This window comes from Carassius gibelio, chromosome B12 (genome assembly GCF_023724105.1).
Source record: "Carassius gibelio isolate Cgi1373 ecotype wild population from Czech Republic chromosome B12, carGib1.2-hapl.c, whole genome shotgun sequence".
NCBI lineage: Eukaryota > Metazoa > Chordata > Actinopteri > Cypriniformes > Cyprinidae > Carassius > Carassius gibelio.
Window position 1 is genome coordinate 18,582,305 of NC_068407.1, and position 24,809 is coordinate 18,607,113.

The 24,809-nt window shown below is 37.5% G+C and overlaps 2 protein-coding genes across 5 annotated transcripts; one reads left to right on the forward strand and one right to left on the reverse strand.

The window, feature by feature from the left end:
* Window positions 1-5,208: 5,208 nt before the first annotated feature.
* drd6b (dopamine receptor D6b) lies at window positions 5,209-7,452 on the reverse strand. The gene has a single exon (XM_052571383.1). It carries the CDS (start codon window positions 7,365-7,367, stop codon window positions 6,057-6,059), a length of 1,311 nt encoding a protein of 436 aa, XP_052427343.1. The 5' UTR covers window positions 7,368-7,452; the 3' UTR covers window positions 5,209-6,056.
* A 1,319-nt stretch (window positions 7,453-8,771) lies between these two features.
* Window positions 8,772-24,739, forward strand: tbc1d12b (TBC1 domain family, member 12b). 4 transcript variants are annotated; one of them, XM_052571072.1, is made up of 15 exons: window positions 8,772-9,127; window positions 10,989-11,760; window positions 12,813-12,924; window positions 13,878-13,934; window positions 15,962-16,056; window positions 16,588-16,670; window positions 18,037-18,154; window positions 18,358-18,464; window positions 18,831-18,911; window positions 20,354-20,439; window positions 20,526-20,597; window positions 20,913-21,041; window positions 22,114-22,223; window positions 22,375-22,633; window positions 23,377-24,739. In XM_052571072.1, the coding sequence occupies exons 1-15, from the start codon at window positions 9,124-9,126 to the stop codon at window positions 23,443-23,445; spliced, it is 2,154 nt and encodes a 717-aa protein (XP_052427032.1). In that variant the 5' UTR covers window positions 8,772-9,123; the 3' UTR covers window positions 23,446-24,739. The 4 variants fall into 4 exon arrangements, with proteins under 4 accessions (XP_052427032.1, XP_052427034.1, XP_052427033.1 ...); XM_052571073.1 differs by having other exon boundaries at window positions 8,773-9,127; window positions 20,357-20,439; XM_052571074.1 differs by lacking the exon at window positions 13,878-13,934.
* The last annotated feature ends 70 nt before the right edge of the window (window positions 24,740-24,809 follow it).

The window sequence follows — 24,809 nt, forward strand, 5'->3', positions numbered from 1 at the left end:
AAACACGGTTTGGAAAATGGATTCATGGTGTACTCGCTTATTATGTTCATTTTTCTACATTTTGAACACAAACAAAGTTACGGACCGCAGCTCTGATTATTTTTTACCGGGAGCGATGGAGTTTCTGCAAATGGCAATAGGACCACTGGGAGGAGCCAGAGGAGCTTGATTTTTTCACAGATTATCTTTCTCATATTCTACTGTCAGGACATAATGACAGGTTTAATAAATATGTAAAAAAAATATTTTTTACAAAAGTTCCCTACAGCACCTTTAAAACGTTGCTTCTGTCCAACAGTACACAATTCATAATAACGCTTCCTTCAGTGAAAACGTCCATCCGCTGTTGTCTTCTTCTTTATCCTTTGCTAGTCATGTTGTCTTCTTCTTTATCCTTTGCTAGTCATAGCACACGGTAAATAAACAAGAATGAACAGTAGAGAATATCTTGTTTCAATTTTTTAAGTTTAAGTATACCGATGTTAATCTACACTTACATTTTCGCGGGATTCGTGTGGATTATTATGATGTCTTTTATCAGATTTTGGACTAGCATTTTGACGGCACCCATTCACTGCAGAAGATCCCTTGGTTAGATGATGATGTAGGGCTAATGCTAAATTTCTTATAATCTATTCCCATGAATAAACAAACTCATCTACATCTTGGATGGACTGAGGGTGAGTACATTTTTGCATGATTGTACGCTTACAACTTTGTAGCTAATATTATTTCTTTTAAAATGGGAAAAGTCGTGTAACAGAGAAGGGCAGGTAAATATTTTGGCAAATTGCAATTATTATTATATGTGATTATCATCTGATAGACACAAATGGTGTGCTTTAGTTATGGAATGTGCCATTTACTGCATTGAACTTTTTATAAAGCTGTTTGTCACATATATTATTATGGACTGTAATAACTGGATGTGTGTGCAATGGCATATGTCGGGCTGTTGTAATTATTCTGTCCTAAAGTGTTCAGAAGCTGTCTGACTATGTCCCAATTTCTCACTCTGTTCATGCTATTCACTCAGAGACATAACAGTGTAACAGAGCTGCCAAGCTGTCCGTCTAACTGTCAGGACGGTCAGTAAGCCCCAAATGTGCCACTAAAAAACACATTCTTTATTGCTGCTAGAAAAGTGACATATTTATACACTGGCAGGCAATTTGTTTTTATTAACATTTTTCTTATATAAGTCTCTTATGCTCCTCATTTTCAGCTGAAAATGCAGCTTTGCATCACAGGAGTAAATTACCTTTAAAAAAAACAAATATATATATATATATATATATATATATATATATATATATATATATATATATATATATATATATAAACATTTAAACTGTAATAAAATTTCAGTTTGAATGTATTTTTGTCAAGTAAATGCAGCCTTTTTATGCATAAAAACAAAATCTTTATATTCAGCTGATGGAATGACAATTTTGTCAAAATGTCAGATAAAACCTCTGTTTTCCAAAGCTACTAATATTGATAAGTGAATGGTTCTATTGAATGTTTTTTCACGCAACCAAAATGCACTTTTCTTTTATAGACAGCGCGAGAGTCTATTGATCTGCTCTGAAGAAAAAGGTGAACATGGCACTGAAGATCCTGCAATGCAATTCTTTTGCTGTCCCTTCCCATCATGCACCATTGAAAGTGATTCGACTGAACGTCAAACCGTGAAGCAGAACACTTGCCATTTCATACGTGACCTCCAGGTGTGTTTCTCTCTCTCTCTCTCTCTCTCTCTCTCTGTCTTTGTCATTCCAGTCGAATGCCCCTGACAACACACCAGATTCAGACTGCTGATGGATGGATTCGTCCCTACTGCTAATGGAAACTTTCATTCGGTTCGCTGAAATAAATATGTAATATTGCAAGCTTGATTTATTTCTTTATAGGCATAATCAGCATATAACTGCACATGCATAGTCAGACAGACCGCCGGTGCTTTTGATGTATGGCTCTTAGAGTGGAAGTTACACAGACAAATGACGTCCTCTGGTGTCCTCTCCTCTTCAGATAGCAATATGGAAACAAAAAAGGCTATTGAAGTCGCGTCTGTCTCTGTATTTATCTTCTTCTCTCAGTCCAACTTTCTCTTTTTTTTGGTGATCAAAAGACTGCAAGCTTCAATCTCAAGTGAATTGTTCCTTGCAGTTTGACTTTTTTTTTTCTTTATCACAGTATTTACTGCCATCTGGGATTTTGTGTGCGTTTTTGGATTGGAAACACAGCTTTGTTTGAGTTATCTGAACACATCGACGTTCTTAAGAAATATTAGGGCTAGTAGTAGTCTAGGTATGCAAACAGTTAGATCAATGTGTTTTTACACTCTGTTTTTATTATTTTGATATTTTACTTATAGCCCAATAAGAGATTTTTGTCTCGCTTTAAGCATAAACTTGCTTAATTTTGATTAAGACTTATATCTTACATACAATAAAAAAAAGTATTTTCATTTAAAAATCATACTTAGATCATACTTAAAGTAAATGGAACAGATTTGGAGAAATTAAGCATTAAAACACTTGCTCTCCATTAGATCATCTGCAGTGAATGGGTGCCGTCAGAATCAGAGTTCAAACAGCTGATAAAAACATCAGAATAATCCACAAGTAATCCACATGACTCCAGTCCATTAACTGAAAGCAAGTTTGTAATAAACTAAGTCTCTATCCTCTATGCTCTATCCATAATTTTGTTTTCTACATTGAAGAAGTCATATTGTCTGAATAAATATGCACAGATTAAGCACAGTTTACAAGCACAAACAGTTCTAAAAATATATTTTGGTGGATTTTGATGTGAGGAGACAACAGGAGATGGACGTCTTTACTGGAAGAAGCATTATTACGGATTTGGCATTTGTATTTTGGCCAGAAGCAATGGTTTATCAGCTGTTTAGACACTCAATCTGACGGCACCCATTGGCATAATTTCAGATGACATATAAAACAGTCCTATCACAAAAGTATATACAGTGTATCTCAGCAGTGATCAAGTGAAATGGGAGGCACCTGAGCTAAATTTCAAGTGTTGTATGTAACACTTGTGTTGTATGTAAATGTGATATTTCAGTTGTTGCTTTTTTATACATTTACAGACTGTTTCCGGTTGATAATTAGGCAAACACTGAACAATCCAATACATAATTGCTCAAAGAGCATGAGATCCTGACATGGCATCACTGAATAACATATAAAAAATTCAGGTTTTGCTCAAATTTGTCATGCACACAGTAGTTTTTTGTGCATGTGCACGGTGCATGCTGTGAGACATCATCCCATTTCCCAAATCTCCAGCACAGGTCCTGTCGGCATTTTCAGCTGTGAAATTCCTCCCTTCACCTCTTGTTTGGTTTCGTTGTTCTGTGCTCTTATATAATCAGAATTATTTCAGAGGATGCTGGGTAGGAGGTTGTATCTAATTGGGCTGTGGGTTGCCGTGTGGCCCACAAGGGATCGGCAAGCATCTGTGAGTGTCGTTTCATCGCTGATATCAGTCTTTCCCAACGGATCCGAGTCCTCTTCCTGTGAACTGCTTCTTGGTGAGTCCCGTTGACATGCAAATTTAAGAGCGGAACAGAGGTATGAAATTCTTTGCCTGTTGCTGATGAGGCGAGGGAACGCTGCTACTGTCTTGTTCTATGGATTAACATGTGCGGGTTTCTATCAGGCTAGAGGTTACAAAACACATATAGGAATAGAAAATGTTAGAATATTATAGACTTTTATTCACTCGCCCTCCTGTTCTTTTTCTCAATTTTCGTGCAATCTTTGTGCAACCCTTTTCAATGACAACTCATAGACTGTCAAGTTCCAAAAAAATATATATATATATATATATATAAAAGTATGCCATATGACTACAGTATGTTTCCTTTTTTCTGAAGCTTTTTTTTTTTCATTGAAAATCTTTTTCTCATAGTCATTTTATCATGTGATGAATAAGAGAGAAGTGATGCTGCACACTGGTGGGGGACGAGGAGATACCCTTTATGTAAATGTAATGAATTATTATTGTTATTATTATTATTAAAGAAACTGTTAACCCAGAAATGAAAATGCTGAAATGCTTACAAACACATATCTTTCTCTTCACATGATAATAATTGATGGACTGGAGTCGTGTGGATTACATGTAGATTATAGTGATGTTTTTATCAGGTGTTCGGATTCTAATTCTGACGGCACCCATTCACTGTAGAGGATCCATTGGTGAGCAAGTGATGAAATGCTACATTTTTCCAATTTCAGTTTCTCAGATGGCCGTATGAGTACATTTTTAATTTGTGTACTGTTCCTTTAAGATTCAGCACTATTCAAATTCATGCATTAGTATTATCTTCAACAACTTGCTCAAATGCACAAAACCAATGCATCGCAGCTGTACGATGAATGTCTGTAGAAAACAATAGATATTCTACACAGGAATTCATCACAGGATGATGTGATGAAGTCATACAGTGACATTCCGAGCTGCTCCAAGTCTGAGAGAAAGTTTTGACATAAACTCCAATTATAGACTAGAATCTAACAATGATGAGAATTCAGGTAGCAACACCTGAGGTTCATTTGCACGAGAATAAATGCAGTGTGTTTGGAGAAAAATAAAAAAGACAGAACGGGTAGAACATAATCTTGCCCTGAACAAAATCACAATCGAAATATATCCCAGTGTGCTTCAGATGTGTTCTAGAGTCCAGTGTTACTCAAGAGATCAGCATCAGATTGAACTGTGTGGGTGAAGAGCATTAAAACATGTCCAGGTCATATTTAACATTACAAAAAAAAAAAAAAGAATACATAATCTAAATATTAAATAAAAAGCAATAAAACAAATATTGTACATTATATGTAATGTTGTTGTTAAATTTTACAGTGAGGAGAACACTTTTTTTTGTTTTAGCTTTTATTTATTTATTTATTTTTCTTTTCTTTTAATATGTCTTGGAAATGATCTTCAGATGCACTTTTTTTGTGTGTGACAGCTGTGTGTTTTGCACTTTGCATACAGCTCCAGTTCTTCTTGACCTTTGAGAGGAAGAAGAGATTTATTTTTTATTTTTTTTAACAAGAAGCCTTCTGTACAGCGTGGGAATGAATTTTAAGCATATTCTCTCAATGCTCAGTTTGCTGCATTCATTTCCACTGACTGCTGTAAACATTTGTTCCTTTCTTCACTGTTCAAATCTTCCATGTAATGTACAACACACACCATCCACTGACCTGACCTTTCATTTGCATAGCCTCTGACATTTATTCGGGGAGATGTCATGTTTTGAGTTAATAAGTCACAAAAAAAATACATGCACACATTTTTACAACTGCATGCAGGAAAATAGTTACCAGAAAAGAGAAGTTTTTTTCTTTTCTTCAAAGCTTTGCATTGCATATTTTGCATCTGTTCATTGGATTCTATGGTGAAGTTCACTGGAGAGCGTCTTCATATTCCATCAGCTAACAATTTTATTTTGCACACATTTTAGCATATAACTTGAACAAACTGACCCAGAAACAAAACTGTTTTAAGTAAATGTGTTGTATAATGCTACCTGTTGTTAGTTTTTTAGGTCATTGTTTTATGAGTGAAAAAAACTTTCTGTTGTTTTACAAGCTTTAGAGTTAATGACTTGATTTGAGATGTGCATGAGATGATTTTTGTAGTTTTTGTGCATTTTGGATGATACATTTATTGATGCCAAGCTGAGAGCTGGTAAGGAGATTATTGTGAGGAGTTTGAGAAATGGCAATTGTAAAAATCTGTACGTTTTTTAATTTATTTCGGTCTCATTTGACTAATTAACAAATTTTGCTTTGCTTATACTTTTTAAATGTCTTTTAAACTAAATTACGCTGTTTTAAATGAACAGATTTATGCTTATTTAATTGTAATGTAATACAAATTTTACATGCCATTCAAATACATCCATTTTACATTTGGACCTAGGTATTTTTGGAATGGTATACGAAAATAAAATGAGGTCATGGATGCCTATTAATTCTGATGGTATTAATAGGTTCGTATTGAATGAAATGAGGTCAACACTCCTCAATTTGACCTGGAATCCCACAGCAGTCGCTCAGTGTTGCGGGGGTGAAGGGCATCATGTCCAGGGAAATCTCCATCTCTCTCTCCTGCTGCTCTAGGGCCGGCAGCAGCGCGCTCCGCTGGATACGAGACGAATCCGACACGACCGAGACCTTGTCGAAAGGTAAGTCCACGTGTTCCTCGTGATGACCGGGGACCAGAACCAGGCACTGCGGGTTGGAAACGCCCTGCGCGTCCTTGTGGAGCAGAGTGGTGTCGTGATGGTAGGACACCAGCTCGTTGGTGAAGTTCACCGTCTCCACCGCAGAAGACGCGCAGAGCCGGTTGCAACCCAGAATAGTGGTGAAGGCTTTGCGGAAATCCGCGTTGAACGCGTAGATGACCGGGTTGAGCGATGAATTGGCCCATCCGAACCAAACGAAGATGTTAAAAGTGGTGCTGCTCACGCACAGAGAGTCTCCAAGAGTGTCCAGGTCACAGAACGGCACGATGCAGTTGAGGACGAAAAAGGGCAGCCAGCAGAACACGAACACCCCCATGATGATGGAAAGCGTTTTTAACACCTTGGTTTCTTTCTTAAACGTGGTTTTCAGCGACTGCTCGCTCGCGCAGGTTTCGTGCATGTGCCCAGCCGCCCTCTCCAAAGTGGAGATCCTGCGGATCTGCGTTTGCGCGATCCGGTAGATCCGCGTATATGTTCCTATCATGATTATAACAGGGATGTAAAAGCTTATTAGTGAAGATGCAATAGCATAAGTCCTGTTTAAAGTCGCCGTGCAGTCCTCCGAGCTCACGGTGAGGTTCAAGGGCGCGCTGTGATCCTCAGCCCTGTGCCAGTTCAGTCTGACCGGAATGAAAGAGATCAGGACGGAAAGTGTCCACGCCATCCCGATCATTATAAACGCCATCCTCTGGGTCATTTTGCGCTCGTAACGAAAGGGGCTTGAGATGGCCCAGTATCTGTCCAAACTGATGATGCACAAGTTGAGAATAGAAGCCGTTGAGCACATGATATCAAAAGCTATCCAAGTGTCACAAAAGCTCCCGAAGAGCCAGCAGCCGGCCACCTCAGAGACTGCTTTCCACGGCATGACCAGAACAGCCACGAAGAGATCGGAAACCGCGAGGGATATGACGAAGAAATGGGTGACTTTGGATCGGAGGTGTCTGAATTTGATGACGGCGGCGCACACGAGCGTGTTCCCCAGCAGCGTGGAGAGGATGAGCGCGCAGAGAGCGCAGCCCGTCAGCGCGCGGACACCCACACCGGAGCTGTCCCCTTCAGCACCATCGCTCTCCATGGGGCTTCCTCTGGACCCACACCAGACAGGTCATATTAAATTGGCTCCTCAAGTCACCAGTTCCACCGTTTTCCAGGGATGCTCTTTTCCGAAAGGTCTCTTCTTACAAAGTGTCATCGCGCTCCGGCTGAATAGAGGGAATGGGGCAGCACTCTCTCCTCTAGAAACACTGAGAGAGAGCGAGAGAGAGAGAGAGAGAGAAGAGATCAGTTCACTAGAGTTCGACTTGTTTCACTGAGTTACAGAAAACAGAAAAAATATAAAACAGCTCCACCTCACTATCTATCTATCTATCTATCTATCTATCTATCTATCTATCTATCTATCTATCTATCTATCTATCTATCTATCTATCTATCTATCTAATTGTATATATAGTTTTCTGTGCAATAGTCTTATCCCTCAAAACATCTAGTCTTTAGTTCATCGTATAAGTCATTAAATGCGAAATGGTTAATCTAGTTATCATAAACTGTCAAGCACATTGTAATTTGCACATTATGATTAGACTTTTTATAGATTTTTCATGAATTGTCTAAGTGAATCTTTACTAAATGAGGAGAATGTAGATCAACCAATGATAAACCATTTCTCTGAAATATCTCATGAATCTTCAGCACAAGAAGTAACACAAGAGTTACGAATTCTGACAATGGACTTATTTTTTATTTTAATCTTTGTGCACATATTTATTTTTCCTTTTCTATATCACAATGACATTGTAAGTTTTTTTTGGTCTTGGTGAGAGCACTAGTAAAAGTGTAACTGGGAATTCTATCCAGCCTCTTTCAATCAATATCTCACATACAGTAATGTGTAAATTTGTACTTTTGCATACAAGCATATGGCATACTGTTCAATACAGTAACTGTCATCCAAAATGTTGTCAAAGTTTACATCAGGTAATACTAACAAAGTGCAATGTTATATTGACAACATAATTTTTTTCTGTGAACAGTGACAAAAGAACTTTTCATTCTGATGGCACTGATATGTTCATTGACATACATACTTGCTTTTGAGAGATGAACAAAAGATTTTGAGGAAGTTACAGGCTTTTGCAGGTGATGCGTTGTCTGGTGCTGTTTGAACAAATTGTTTTGAGAAATGCACATACTTTTTTGCCAATATTAAAAATGATTTGAGAATATACCAACACGACTGAGAAAAACTGCATGTATTTATTTATTATTTTTGGAGACTGGAAAATTACTAGTTTCAGCCTGTTGTGTAAAATTAAGTTTTGAAGCACAATTATTATGTAGCTGAGCAATCACTTCATCCGTGCGTGTCTGCTGTGCATGTACAGTGCAATATTTCTCTGTGTATCCTGCATCTTCTGATTGTGTGCTGTTGAATACATCCAGCAGACGGCGCGTGCACCCGCCTGTCAGGAACGCGTCGAATGACGTCACTGGAATTTCAAGATGGCTTCGGATCACGGTCAGGATTCGGTCATCTACCGGTCTGAGACGGGAAAGCTTTGATGTTTTCGCGGACAAGTGTTAATATGGTTGAGGACGGTGTGAATAGGCGTCATGGTGAAAGAAGAGCGGAGTACAACACTGAACTGATCTTACAGCAGCGCTTCGGATTCTGAAAGAGATGGAGAAGATGAACCTGAGGATGAACCTGTGCAGATATACTTCCTTTAAATGAGAGCAAACTTGAGATAGACACACTCCTCGCTGGATGGTTTAAAAGAAGACTACAGTAGAGGTCATTTGGTCTGCTATCAGGAATCGGGCTGCGGCCGATGGGTATGTACTGTAGGCTACTGTCCAGTCACTTGCTCTTATATTATTCGCTTTTGACAGTAATGCAGGATTGGATGTGTGTTTATTCAGTGGTGTACGTAGACATTGTTTATGGGCTTCTTACATGCTTTCAGAACGTTCTGAATTCAAAATGTATCAGAACTCGCCTGTCATGCCACAAAATGCTGAATCAAGCGTTCTAAACTTGATGATGATGATGCTCATCTTCTCTGAGCTGAATCTAATGTAAAGAGATGCTTATGAGGCAAGGACCATACTTTCTTCCATGGAACGTTCTCCACAATATTATTCCAGTAAGGTAGATTTCTCTCAGATTTGTATTGGTCAGTTAAAGTCAGTGTATGCATACACGGCCATGAAAATAAGACACAGCATTGAAAACAATCGCATATTCATCAGCAGATCAACAGAGTTTTCTTTTACTCTTTAATTATAATATTTCAAATATAACAAACTGTCTAATTTCCATAAGTGGATGTTCTCAGGGTTGTCACTAATATACAAACACAACTTTTCTCTGCACAGATATTATTTATGGAATAATAAGAATATTCTCTAGAAGAATAAATGCTACAAACCTGATTATGAATCAGATGTTTGAACCAAATGTTCTAAACGTGGGTATGAAGCCAAAAATACTAAATAAAATATTCCAAAAGTTTTGAAAATAAATAAATAAATAAAGCCTTAATAAATATTCAAGTTCAACGATCACCTAATCTACTGAATCTAATGTGTGGATGTAATGTTCTATCGTGCACTAAATTACTAAATACAGCATTCTAAACGTGATTATAAATCATGTTCAACAAAGCTGAATTAAATGTTTGAATTAAGAAAAAAATCCTGTTATGGTGTTCAATGAAATCGGAATTTTATTTACCGATTTAATATTACAAATGGAATATATGCAACAAAATGTTGAATTATATTGATTCTGATGCGCTGCTTAGCTGCTGAATCCAAAGTTAGAATCAAATGTCACGAACAAGATTATGATTATGATGCTCAAAATATTAAACAGAATATTCTAAACGATTATAAATTCTGAGTACAACAATGGAAAAAAAGGACTGAATCGCATGTTTCTACTGAATGCTCTGTCAATGCTTTAAAATACAGAAATCGAACTTTCTGAAGCATGTTGTTCAAAAACGGGTTAATCAGAAATTTCCAGATGGAATTATGATTCAAGAATGTACTGAACTGAACATTCAAAACTTAATTCTGAGTGTCTGATAAGCTGAATCGAATATTCGAATCAAAGGATTCAGATGTGATTATGTCCCGTATCCCAAAATGTTCTCCAAATTACTGAACATTGTAAATGTGATTGTGATGTTGACATTTCAAAATCTGTAATAATGTTCAAATCATAATAAATTGGATTTTCCAATTTAACATTCCAAATGGAATAAATAATTCAACAAATTACTGAATCAAACATTATTCTGATGCTCATTTAAGATGCTGAATCAAATGTTCAATTTGAATGTTACAAACGCAAATATAATAAAATGTATTTAAAACATTCTGATGTTCAGAAACTCTGAACTGAACGATTCCAACGATGCTTAAAAATACTGAATCAGTGCTTGGATGGAGTGTTCTGTCATGCCCCAAAACGCAAACCTTCTAAATGTGATTATGATGTTCAACAAAGCTGAAAGAAATGATCTTTAATGCCTAAAATACTACGATAACGACGACCCAAAACAATGAATCAAATGTTTCAAACATGTCTGTCATGCTCTAAAGTGCAGTCTTCTTGGTAGACTGCTTAGCAGGATTTGAAACATGCAAAATATTTCACTGCATATATTTTCAAATCGGTTTATTTTAGGTTATCCACCCAGCGGGGTCCAAAAGAGCAGAGACATCTCCGAGCATCGTGGGCATTCTGTAGCTTCACCTGTGGTGCTGATGGTGGAGTCGTCTTCCTCTGGAGGCAGGGGTGCTGAGCAAGGCAGACCACCTCCACGCATCGCAGATGTTATAGACCGCCAGGAGAACATAATGCACGGCATGTTCTCCCATACTGGAACGACTCCGGGAGAGAAAGGCCAGGACCACGAGGCGCCAGAGTCATGTGATAAAGTACAGGATCAGATCAGTGACCAGCCATGTGGCGCTCAGCTCCCAAATGGACATGCAGTGACCGAGCGGGACCGTCCTAAGTCATCTCATCCTGCAGGAAGCTGCTTGAATTCAGAAGATGACTGTGTGATTGCAAACGGAGAACTGTTGGCAGACTCCAGAGGTGGTGCTTTGGATGGCGTTGCTTCTGGTGCAGCTGAAGACAGGACTACTCGCTCGGAAGACTGTTCAAATGCCCAAAACTCAGCGTTTAACGAGACCAGAAGTTGTTCTGAAGGTCTCTCTCTGAGGACGTTTGCCTCCAGCACTTTCCTCAACACTGACTCTGCTCCTCTCAGTCCGGACGAGACCTTCTCCTCATCAGATAGACCCGAGGACGGGAGTCTGAAACCCAGGAACACTTATGAGATCAGTCGACGTCAGAGCACCCCGGACAACATCCCTGGAGCGTTGAGTGTCGCTGTCGCAGATCTGACTCTCAGCCAGAGGAAACAGGGCATCTCGGAGATCTTCAGCAGGTATTGTTATGCTACATATGAAAAATACTGCTTTAGCTAAATACGAGAACCAGAATTCCCAGGTACTGTATGTATTATATTGAGAAAGTTAATTAGATGAACAAAATGGACTTAAAGACAAACAAGAGTGTTCATGATTAAGAAATAGAGTTTAAAAGATGCACACTCGTGTACTTATGTTTTGTTATATGTGTATGTGTGTGTGTGTGGTAAATAGTGTTTTTTAAAGACATTTGTTTCGTTTTACAACCTCAGCTAACCTCAACTTTTCATGTTCATTATCTCATGTGTCATATATTAGTTTTAAACCTTATGTAGAATAGTTTTTTGTATTAATTTATTACTTAAATGGTTTTTATTGTTCATTTAAAGGCACATTTTACCCCCCCCCCCCCCACACACACATTTTATTTTTTATGTTTCCATGAAATGCATAAGGAGAATTTAATAAGCCGTCCTTTTTCAAAAGTGCATGGTTATATATATTTCATCTTAAAAAGGAATATTAAAGTACCATAGAATTTCTAGCCTTTTTTTAATCTCATAGATCTTATAAATCAACATCCAATTTCACTGCATGAAAAATGTACATTTTTATACACTAATAATACATTTTGTAATTTTTAGCTGGTCTGTCTTTTTATAATATCAATGTATTATGGTAAAAAGAATAAACTTCTCAAAAGACAGCACATAACAATTGGAAAGTGAACAGGTTTTGACCAAGATTCTGTCTCCTTCCGGCTACTGAGCTGACTGGAAGCTTGAGTTATGAATTTCCTCATATTTTAAGACGCGCGTTACAGCTCAGCTCAGTTGCAGATCAGATCAGATCTCAACAGCTGTTTCTGCAAAAGAGGAACATTCTTTCACATTTCATGCTTCACGGTTTGCAGAATTAGCCTGTGCTTTATCTCCATTCACAGGCTGTAGTGGCGTGCTTCTCAAGTCCGTGACGTTCACAATCAGGGTTATCTTCACGCTGTTAAGACAAAATCAGCACACAGTGTCAGTGCAGTTTAACAGATGCTCTGTGATGATGTCTTTGGCAGAAGTCTGTTCTCCAGAAAGCAGAGGGAGGCCCAGAGTGCACCAGGATGGAAACTGTTTGGAAAGGTCCCGCTGAGAGAGGGTCCTCCCAAAGACTCCAAAACCATTCAGCAGGTCAGTTCACACCTGATTCAGATCGAGTCTTCATAGAACTGCTTTATCAATATTTTAACTAGCTGTTTATTTTTTGCTAAGTGAACAAAAAACCCTCTTAATAATTTCCTGTAGTCTTATTGTGCACAATTTATCAGTGAACATTATTCTACAGAAAGAAAAACATCAATGCTTTCACACCAGTAAGTTTTAAAGATCCAATCAAATCGATAAATCAAGACCTACAGTATCTTATGAAACAGAAGTGTTATGGTAATTAAGTAGTTATTATGCACCTATTATAAGCATAAACAGTGGTGAACTAAATAATAAACCGAAAACACTAGACAGAGCTGAGTTGATCAAAACTGTGAGAACAGATAGGTCGGTTTTAAACAGTTCTGCTTTTGGTGCTGTCTAACCAGAAACAATTGAGTTTATCTCACCAGATCTTTTTGTAAGTTTCACTTGTGTGGTTTAGGCAAGCTCCTGTACCCTACAGTATCTCTGAGAGACAGTGTGCTGAATCAAGCTCGGCTGCAGTGTGTAGAGTACAGCCGGCTTCATTTACACCCAGGATATTAGTGCATCTGTGTGTTTAGAAGAAAGACCAAGAAGGTCATTTAGAGGTCAGCATGTGTTTTTAGGTGAACGCGCACATGTTTCATGTTTTTATTTAATGCACGGCCTCACGCTATCTCTGCCCCGCACACACACACGGCTCTCTTAGATTACTAACAGCCAAACTGCTCAGTTCCTTCTGTTTATTGATTTAAACTACACACAAATAAGAAGAAAAACCGGATCCAGGCAGAATAAAGGCCATTCGGTAAACAGCAGATCTTGCTGTCACGACTTATCGCTCCACTAAATCATGTCGGCAGAAGCTCCTCCTCAGTCAGCACAGTTTTGAAGGCCAGGCCATTATTTCTGCTGTATGTACTGTATTTCTCTCTTTTTTGCTCTCTCTTCAGGAAGGTAACCCGGGCAATCTCACATCTGTATCTACACCCAATCTCTTAAGTTCAGGGGTATGACGTTTGGTTTCTAAATGAGCTCTCCTTCATGTCTGTTCTGTGCACGGAGCCGTACGCCTTCACTTCCCATCAGTCATTTCAGCCACTTTCGCGTCACGTGACGTGCTTGCTTGACTTGTGCTGTAACATTTGCTGCGTTGAAAGGCTAGTTCACCCAAAAATAAAGTCATTTACTCATGCGTATGTCATATTAAACCTGTATGACATGTCTTCCTGTGGAATGCAAAATAAGATATTTTGAAGAATGTTCACGCTGCTCTTTTCCATAGTTAAATCATACGTGACCAGGACTATCAACCTCATCATAGTCATATGACTTGTGTACTCTATTCTTGTAAAGTTGTCTGATAGTTTTGCGCAAGCAACAGACTAAAATTTAAGTAGTTATTTACTGAAAATATTTCATGTTGCTGGTAAATTTCAGTTGCTTTTTTGCAAAGTTGAGGTTTTGTTATTTGTCTCTAGTTTTTTAGGCAATAAATGGTTTCCTTTTTGTGAAATTAAACACAGTTAAAACAATTATAGATTTTTTTTTTATTATTATATTTGAGAATATATGTACAGTATCAGTATGAGGAAAATATTGCAGTACTTTTAAAAATGGGTTATTGTATGGAAAATAGCTTTGTGAATATTCCTTAAAAATCTTTTTTTTGCTTTTATAGAAGAAAGTTAAATGGAGTTTTAACATTTTGGGTGAAAGTTATTGCAACAGCTAACACGAACTAACAATTAACAATATATTTACAGCATTAATTAATACAAACGATACAAACGATTAATTTCTACATTTACCAAGTTCTGTTAAATAATGTATTGTGGACAACATGAACATTATATGGAATATAAAGTTATGACATTGAATGAATATATTGTTTATAAATTTAAATACATTAAGAAATGTTCTAAAAGATTTGTTTATAGTTAGTTCATTATGATATCATCAGGGTTTGCTAGATAAATTAGGTAACTGTTCTTTTTTTAAAGGAAAAGGTGAAGAAAAAAATTGTAAAGAAAAATGTACCTTTATACAAATGTACCTTTATACTTTTTACATATATATATATTTATACATATATTATTATTTTTTTTATTATTTGTTTTTTCTAAAGAAGAAATAGTAAGGCAAATGTAACGTATTGAAAATATTATTATTTTGGTTAGGTAAAATATATATAATTAAAATATGTAATATTATATTATTATGTAAAATAAAATAAGTTATGAATTATTATTATATACAACATAAATAATTATTATATAATTTAATATATATATAAATATAATATTAAACTAGATATTAAATGTTAATTTAAGCATATATGCTGCAAAAATAAACATAAAAATGTATATATATATAATTTTTTAATTTTTAATTTTTTTTTATTTTATTCCTTTTTTTTAATGGGGACAAACCAACAAATCAAGTGAACCAGGCGAAATGTTTTTGGATATGTAAATCTGCAGCTCTTTAGTGTGAACCCCAAATGTTCTTCTTCTGGTATCAAGCAGCTCAACTGTGCATGATAAACACCAGTCGATCCTCTCCTCTCTCCTCTCTGACTGCTTCCTGTCTTCACCCACATTTCTTTGAAAAAGTTCCCCATTCACATATTGTCCATTGACATCTGTAGAAGCTTCTCAGACAGATGAGGAAGAGTCTTTGTGCTGCTGTTCAGTCAGTAATGTGAACTGGTCTTCAGCTTGTGCTGTAGATGGAAGAAGAAGAGGAAGCGCACCAGCCAGGCCAACCCTTCTCCGGAAAACACCTCTGCGGTTAGATGTGGTTTTTACACAATTCCTTAAAGCAGCACGAGGGTTTGAAATGTTAAGGTGTCCTCACACTTCCTCATTTGAACAAGCACCCAACTTTCACATGACCAGCCTTTCTCTCTGTGACTGTAAACATCACACGCACTGACCCCTGCGCTTCATCTTCACACGTCTGCCACCTGCCTCCATATTCTCATCTTCAACTCTCACGAGCCTCAGCTGAACCTGACCTGTTGCTCTTCTCGCAGGAGTACGAGGCCAAGGTGTCTAAATCGGCCCAACGGAAGAACCTGGAATTCGAGCCATTGTCCACCACAGCCCTCATATTAGAGGACCGTCCCGCGTGAGTAGCCCATAAAACTGTTCACTGACACAAAATAAAAGCGGTTTGTTCCAAGTGGACTATAGCCGCATTTTTTGAAATATCTGTTGACAATAAAAGAATGTTTTTGGAAAGCCAAAACTTTGGGGGAAAAAAACATTCATTGATTCATCTGTAAGATTCGGTTCTTCCAGGAGAGTACAGGTATATGTACTGTCCCTCTCCGAACTTGTGGCGCAAGTTGCTCAGGATACATTGCCCTGCGATGCAAACCTCGAGAGGCTCGTCTTTCCTAAACAAAGGCCTATAAATAAGACTTAGCACAGGCTGGGTTGTATTTCGCCACGCAAGTCTCTTCAGTCCCCAAGTCCTTATGAAGAATAAATGAGCAGTGAAATGTGAGCGTGTCAGCCAAACCATGAGATAAACTTCCAGACACTTCTCAGTGAATTTCGTCAAACGTGTCAGTGCTTACAGGTTTCTAGGCTGTGTTTCTGAGACATTTAATTGACGGTTGTTGTAAGAACTGAAATCATTGGCTTCCTTCCTCAGGAACCTCCCTGCTAAGTCAGAGGAGGAAGCGCAGCGTCACCGTCAGGAGTATGATGAAATGGTGGCAGAGGCCAAGAAAAGAGGTACATTTATTAAACATTAGATACTATCTCAGTCTTTCCACTTCAGAATGTCATACTTCATTTAATTTTACACACTGACGAAGGCCTTCGAGCCAAATGTATGAGTTTTTCCTCTGTGTGCAAAATATAATATCACAAAAAATTCTGAATTACAAGTATGAATAGCTGAAATTTTTAAGTAATTAAATAGATTTATGCACCAAAACGAGATATTACCGTATTTTTCAGACTATAAGTCGCACCTGAGTATAAGCCGCATCAGTCCAAAAATACGTCATAACGAGGAAAAAAACATATATAAGTCGCACTGGACAATAAGTCGCATTTATTTAGAACCAAGAGAAAACATTACCGTCTACAGCCGCGAGAGGGCGCTCTATGTCTTCAGTGTAGACTACAGGAGCACAGACCGGTATAGAGCGCCCTCTGGCGGCTGGAGACGGTTATGTTTTCTCTTGGTTCATGTGAAATTAATTTTGATAAATAAGTCGCACCTGTCTATAAGTCGCAGGACCAGCCAAACTATGAAAAAAAGTGCGACTTATAGTCTGGAAAATACGGTATATGACATGAGAGAGAGCACTCACTGTTGAACTGCATTATAATTTAATGTTACTTGCCATTTCTTTGTAAATATCTGTAACATTTCTGAGTGAAAAATTTCATTTACATTTATGCATTTAGCAGACCCTTTTATCCAAATTCAGGATAAAATATGTATTTATATATATATTTTTTTTACCAGTATCTGTGTTCCCTGGGAATCGAACCCATGACCTTTTGCGCTGCTAACACAATGCTCTACCACTGAGCCACAGGAACACAAAATAAAGTGTCTGCCCATTTATACTGTATATTTATTTATATATTTTCAGTGTACCGAGTTTTTATGTGTTACGTTGGATTAAATATTGCTAAATATCATTAAACATGTTAATAATAATAGCATATTTATATGTTTTATACATTACAATCATGGTGGTTTTAGGATTCAAATGAAAAAAAATAAATATCACCTAAACACAGTCAATACAGTTGGAAATTATAACTTAAAATAATAGGAATTAAAACCTCAAAAAAAAAAAAAAACATAAATAAATAAACCATCTGCAACCATTACCAGTAATTTTGCGGAAATATGCAATATTGTCAAAAATAATGCAAAATAGTCTTTATTTTTTGTTAAAAATAGCTTTGATTTGCATGAATGTGACCCAGACCTGTTCTCCCACTAGTGTATCTTTCCCTTGCCAAGACCAAGGTGGTCATTAAAGTGGAAACGTGTGATTTAATTTAGTCAGGAATACTTTTAGCACACTCTGCCTTGCTAAACTTTAATGTGATTTAATATGACTGTTGTTCACAGAGCTGAAGGAGGCGCAGAAGAAGAAAAAGCAGATGAAGGAAAGATTTAAACAGGAGGAAAGCATCGCTAATGCCATGGTGGTTTGGAACAACGAAATCCTTCCCAACTGGGAGAGCATGTGAGACAGCCGCACTTCATTATCACAACCTGCAGTGATAATTATGAGAAACACATTGCTATAACTAGAGCTGCTTATGTAGGCAGCATAGTGCTTGTTCCCAATAGGAAGTTCCTAGAAATATTAATACCTATGCATTTATGGCAAAAACCCTCATTTTATTAGCCTCTGTTCGCTGTTCTCTGCGGTGTGTGTTTCTTCAGGCGTGGCACGCGGCGTGTGAGGGATCTGTGGTGGCAGGGTCTTCCGCCTAACGTGAGGGGCAAAGTCTGGAGTCTGGCCATTGGGAATGAGATGAACATAACCTCAGGTTTTTTACTGTTTTACTCTCTCTTTCATGTTTCACCTTTGAAGATGCGGTTAAGCCTAGGATTAACTAACCCTTTTGGGCTAACTTTCTGTCTGAAGTGTGTCATTATGCAGTATTCACAAGACTGCGCTGTGCAGGTCCGCCTGAAACCATTCTGAAACCTTCTTTGTAATGAAATCTGGATGAGTTTATTTCTGACGCTCCCTAAAGAAAACGATTTTTGCATTAAGGATCTTCAAAAGGGAAAGTCTAAGCTAAATCGAACATACAGACCAGATATTTCATCTGCCTTTTTACGTTTTTATGATTAAAACTAAGATATGCTGTCTGAGAATTGTAACCCTTTTTCCTTCATGTTCCTCTCAGATTTGTACGAGATCTTTCTCTCGCGGGCCAAGGAGCGCTGGAAGAGCTTCAGAGAGACAGGCAGTGAGATGGAGTCAGATGGTACGTCCGCCGGAACATTTAGAAACGCCAATCACTCGAACTAATTCACATCTCGATCTGAATGATTCATGAGCCAATTCAAGTTCAGTCTGTATGTTTCAGAAGCGAATCAGTCTGAGTTTGAATGGGTTTTAATAATCCACTATGCTTATCTAGTTATGGCAATGATAAAATCTGAATAGGTTCAGTGAATCAGTTGAGCCTATTCACAATTTGGTCTGAATGATTCACTAGCGAATCAGTCTAAATTTGAATGGTTTTCATGTAATTGTAAACTAACAGAAATTGGTTTAATGAATCAGTTCGAATCTCAATTCAGTCAGAATGATCCTTTAGCCATTCTAGTACCTGCTATGCTTATAACGTTATTGTAAACTGACAAAATATTGATTGGTTTAATGAATCAGTCAAGCCAATTCGTAATTCGGTCTGAATAATTCATTAGTGAATCAGCCTTAATTTGAATTGTTTTGAACAATCTGCTAATTTTTTCCAGTAATGACAAACTGACAAAATCTGCAATGGTTCAGTGAATCAGTAGAAAAAATTCAGTCCGAGTATGAATTGGTTCAGTGAATCAGTTGAGCTGATTCATAGTTTTGTCTGAATGATTCACTAGCGAATCTGCCTGGATTTGAATGTTTACAAAAAAAATACACTGCTTATACGCCAGTAATTTAAAAAACTGACAGAAATTGGTTTAATGAATTAGTTTAACCAATTCTCAAGGGTGCTTTCACACTTGGTTCGCTTGCCTGGTTGATTGAATCTGTTGAGCTGATTCACAATTCGGGTAAAAAGGTTTATTATCGAAACAGTGTAAATTTGAATGGGTTTTAACACTCAGCCCTACTGAAGTTTATTGTTCAGGTTCAGTGAATCAGATGAGCTAATTCACAATGTGAATGTTTCCTTAGTGAATCAGTCTGAAACTTGTTTTTGGCAATCCATATGTGGGTAATTGTAAACTCGCTGAATTGCGTTCAGTTTTGGTCTTGGTCTCATAGAAGTTCATCGGTAGGGAAATGTAGTAATGGTGTGTGTGTGTTCTCTCCGGTCGTTTTATTGAAATGGTGGTTATTTCCTTCCAGTGCTTCAAGCCCAGTCTTACTAATCACATGCTAATTCTTGTTTTTGTTTTCTACCATGCCTTCCAGCTGTGTACTCTATAAAACGCTGTTTTATTAGCCTCCGCGCTAGGTTCTTTGAACTGTCTCAATGAATCTGTTAATAAAGCTGGTTCTTCATAAAGTCAGAACACAAACACATCTGGCCCTCATCACAGCGCTGGATGTTAGCCTCCAGCAGCACACTTGAGCAGATCCTCTGAGACTAAAAACACCAGATGCGCCTGTTTATCCACTGGAGAGGATCGCAGGACGACTGTGATGTAGATATAGGAGCAATAGAGATAGTTTCGACTAATGCTGTGGTTGTTCCAGCAGACAGTGCCGACCGTGAGTCCAGTCTGGATCTGATCAAACTGGACATCTCACGCACATTTCCACCGCTCTTCATCTTCCAGAAGGTACTGTTTGCTCTCTTCCTGTCACTGTTAGGGTATCAGGATAACTGTAAGTATTATTAGTGACTACCGTTGCTCTCTTGTGTTAGGGTGGGCCGTACCATGACCTCCTGCACAGCGTTCTGGGCGCTTACACCTGCTACAGACCTGACGTGGGATATGTGAGTGATCACTTATTCCTCAATATACAGAAATCCTTTGTAGCATTATAAATATCTTCACTGTCACTTTTTATCAAATTAAAGCATCCTTGTTAAATAAAAGCATTACATTCTTACTGAACCTTTGACATGACGTGTAATAAAGCAAAGCTGTAAATGTGAGTTAAATAAAGCATTGCTGTTTCTTAATTTGTGACGTAATGGTGTGTAGGATTCTTCTAGTTTAATCCTGTATCTTATTGGAAGGGCCTGAGCTCATCACAGGCAGTGGACGATGATGAGAGCGGCTCTGAAATGTCTTTATTTTGCCGGCAGGTTCAGGGAATGTCCTTCATAGCTGCTGTGTTGATTCTCAACCTGGAGGAGGCTGATGCTTTCATCGCCTTCGCCAATCTCCTCAACAAACCCTGTCAGATGGCTTTCTTCAGAGTGGACCATGAGCTGGTACTGTCCCTCCACACGCAGCGGTTTATAGACGCTCCCATTATTTACATCATTTTAAAGAAATGTTTCAGGTTCAAAACAAGTTGAGCTCTGGCAACGGCATCTTTTTTGCTTTAAGGATATATAACTGAGGGGCAAGACATAACACTGGCCTGGCCCCTGCATCATATTTGTTTGAATGAAACCCAATATCTGTTTCTTACTAAATTGCTGCTTACTGCTTTCATAACCATTTTTATCTGATTCCAAAACAATTCCCTGTTTTGCTCTAGCATGTCAAACTTATGTCTCTGGGGTGGATTTGTAGCGATAGCCAAAAGAACATTGCATGGGTCAAAAATGATCGATTTTTCTTTTATGCCAAAAATCATTAAGATATTCATGTTCCAAGAAGATTTTTTTTTTTTACATTCGATTTTTTGCACCCTCAGATTTCAGATTTTCTAAATGGCTAAATGATCATCTAAATGGTTTATTAGGAATACAATAGTTGTATCTCAGTCAAATATTGTCCTCCTAATAAACCATTTAGATTATTTAGATTTCAGGTGTTTTATACATCTCAATTTTGATACATCGACCCTTATGACTGGTTTTGTTGTTCCGGGGTCACATATGATAGATATATTTGATGTAATTTCACAGAAAACTGCCACAAAGACACAATTCCCATCTTCCTCTCAGCCGAGTTACGACTGTTTGTTCAATTCTCCGATGATTTTCTGAACACATTCTTTTCTAATTTCCAATCTTTTCACTTCTTTGCAGATTGAAAGTTAATTGACACTTTTTGAATATTTTTATGTCATTTTGACATCTCGCTGGTTTTGCTATTTTGCTAAGTGCATTGAAGACACATTTACACACACAAATATAAATACATTTTTGAAGAAGAAAAAAATACATGATGGATATTTTAAGTATTGATATTTTCTGAAGTCATCATCAAATTAGTAATTATTTCACTTCATATGAATTGTCTTGTATTTCTGGGCGGATCGATTGAGTGGATCTTGACACATTGTTCTGCATGAATCAGTAAGATGTTTCAGCTCCGTGTCTCTCTTGTCAGATGCTGAAGTACTTTGCAGCGTTCGAGGTGTTTTTCGAGGAAAACCTCCCGAGACTTTTTAATCACTTCAAGAGTTCCAGCCTCACGCCTGACCTGTATCTCATAGACTGGTGAGTACATGAAGAAAACCTCTTCTCACAGATCTTAAAGATGATCAAATGAGCAGAAGTCTGACATTCAGGTGTAGATCCTGAAGCTGCGTTCCATTCAAAGCCAGAAGACTCAACGAAACACCCGGATGCATTACTGTACTGTTCACAGGATCTTCACCCTGTACGCTAAGTCTTTGCCGCTGGATGTGGCGTGTCGGGTGTGGGACGTGTTCTGCAGAGACGGCGAGGAGTTCCTGTTTCGCACGGGGCTCGGGATCCTGCGGCTCTATGAGGACGTGCTCCTGCAGATGGACTTCATCCACATCGCTCAGTTCCTGACCAGACTCCCCGAGGACACGGCGCCCGAACGCCTCTTCAGCTGCATCGCCAACACTCAGATGATCAGCGGCAACAGGAAGTGGACACAGGTCAGCAACCGCCGGAGTTTGTTTGTGAGTGAAATGCAGGCAGGGAATTAAATGCAAATACACTCCCTGATGCATTTCGTTCTCTTCATAGATTCTTTTGCATAACTTCTATTATTAGATATCTAGTCAAATGAATTTGTTTTGTGGAAAGGGCAGAATTTTCATATTTTCGGGAAACTAGCCCTTTATTTTGAGCGTAGCTCACAGGGAACTTTATTCTTCTACAAACACATTGTGATTTGTGTGGTGTTCACCCAAAAATGAAAATGTGTTGTAAATCTGTTCATCTTCAGGACATCCAAGATGTAGATGAGAACACAAATCTGGCATTGCATCCCTTGCTTACCAGTGGATACTCTTTAGTGAATGGGTGCCGTCAGAATGAGAGTCCATACAGCTGATGAAAAAAAAATCACAGTAATCCACACCAATCCAGAACATCAGTTAACATCTCATGAAGCCAAAAACTGTGTGGTTGTAAGAAACAAATTCATTAGTAATGTGTTTTAACTTAAATCCATAGCCAAAATACCAGTCTATAATGCATAGTAAAGCTTCCTCCAGTGAAAAAGTCCATCCCCTGATTTCACTTCACAAGACTGGGATTGTGTGGATTATTGTGATGTTTTTATCAGCTGTTTGGAATCTCATTCTGACGGCACCCATTCACTGCAGAGGATCCACTGAGGAACTATTCCTTTAACATTTCTGATAATAATTCCTCATCTCTTTCTCTTCATCAGGTGTTTAATGCCCTCCTAAAGGATAAAGAAATGGAAAAAAGCAGCAGTCCTACAGTGAAAAACTCTTGAACGCTCACCATTTTTATATTTCCAGTTGACTTTAACCCTCGGTTAGAAGAGAGGATTGTATAAAACAGGCTCAAAGAAATTAAATGAAGAAAAAGAAGAAAAAGCTCAACTTGATTTCCTTGTAACCGTGCCAGTATTACTGAAGTTACACATTTGTCCGAGTTAAAAATATAAGCCTTTTATGAGCAAATCTTCCACCAGCTTAGTCATGTACTGTACCGGAGACCAGCATCAGGCTTTTTCTTAATATTCCTCCTCATGGAGAGAACTGGTGCATTTGAAGTGTGCTGACATACGTACCATTAACTCCTTTCCTCAAGCATATTCATTCAGAGCCTGTTTAATGCACTTGAGATTTTAATAAAAAAAAGAAGGTTCTGAGATTTTATCTTTTTTTAAGCGGTTTTGTTTTGTAGAACAAGACCTTAATAAAGTGCAATAGAATATGTCAGATGCAGTTAATAATTCAGGAATAATGCATATAGTGTGTTGAGATATTTGAAAGCATTTTGCTGCTTCTTGCTGAAGAATAATTGCATTTTTCGTAGTCTTATTGTGCTACTTAAATATTTTTTCTTTTAAAACACTAATATGTAGCCTAGGGCTGCAAAACCATTGTGATTAATTGCATTCAACATAAAAGTTTGTTTACACACTATATATGTGTGTACTGTGTGTATTTATTATGTATGTATAAAAACACGCACACACATATATATAAGTTTATATAATTAATATAATATAAATATAAATATTTTAGATAGAAATCTAACATATTTTTCCTTAATATATACATGTATGTGTGTTTATTTATAAATACATAATAAATATACTACACAATACAGAGTGTGTAAACAAACTTGAATGCAATGAATCATTTTGCAGCCCTTCTAGCCTAATTTTTGATCTTGTTAGTAAGACAGTATGTGAAGAATGCATTCAGAGAGTTGCGTACTTAAAATGAACTGACATTCGCCAGTTAAATAATAAGAATAAATAATGTGTAATGTTTGATTTCTGTTCACTTATTCGACCAAATGCATTGTTCGTCATGGATCTAAACCCAGTATGTGTAAATATTGGGTCTCAGAATTATTATTATTTTTTTCTTTTTTTTTATTTGTTAAAGTTGTATATTGATGAATAATGTAAATTGTGTCATTAATTCTTGGTTTGTTTTCTACACACTCCTGGTTTTATTGTACAGTTTTCATACTTCAGTTGGAGATGCATTGTAAAAAGATGACATGTTTGACACCACAAAATTCAAATGTGTAAATAAATCTGAAACTTCTATTATAGTTGTTGTTTCTTTTTTAAATTCATCGTGACTTTTGTACTTTATACAGTATATGTACAGTAGA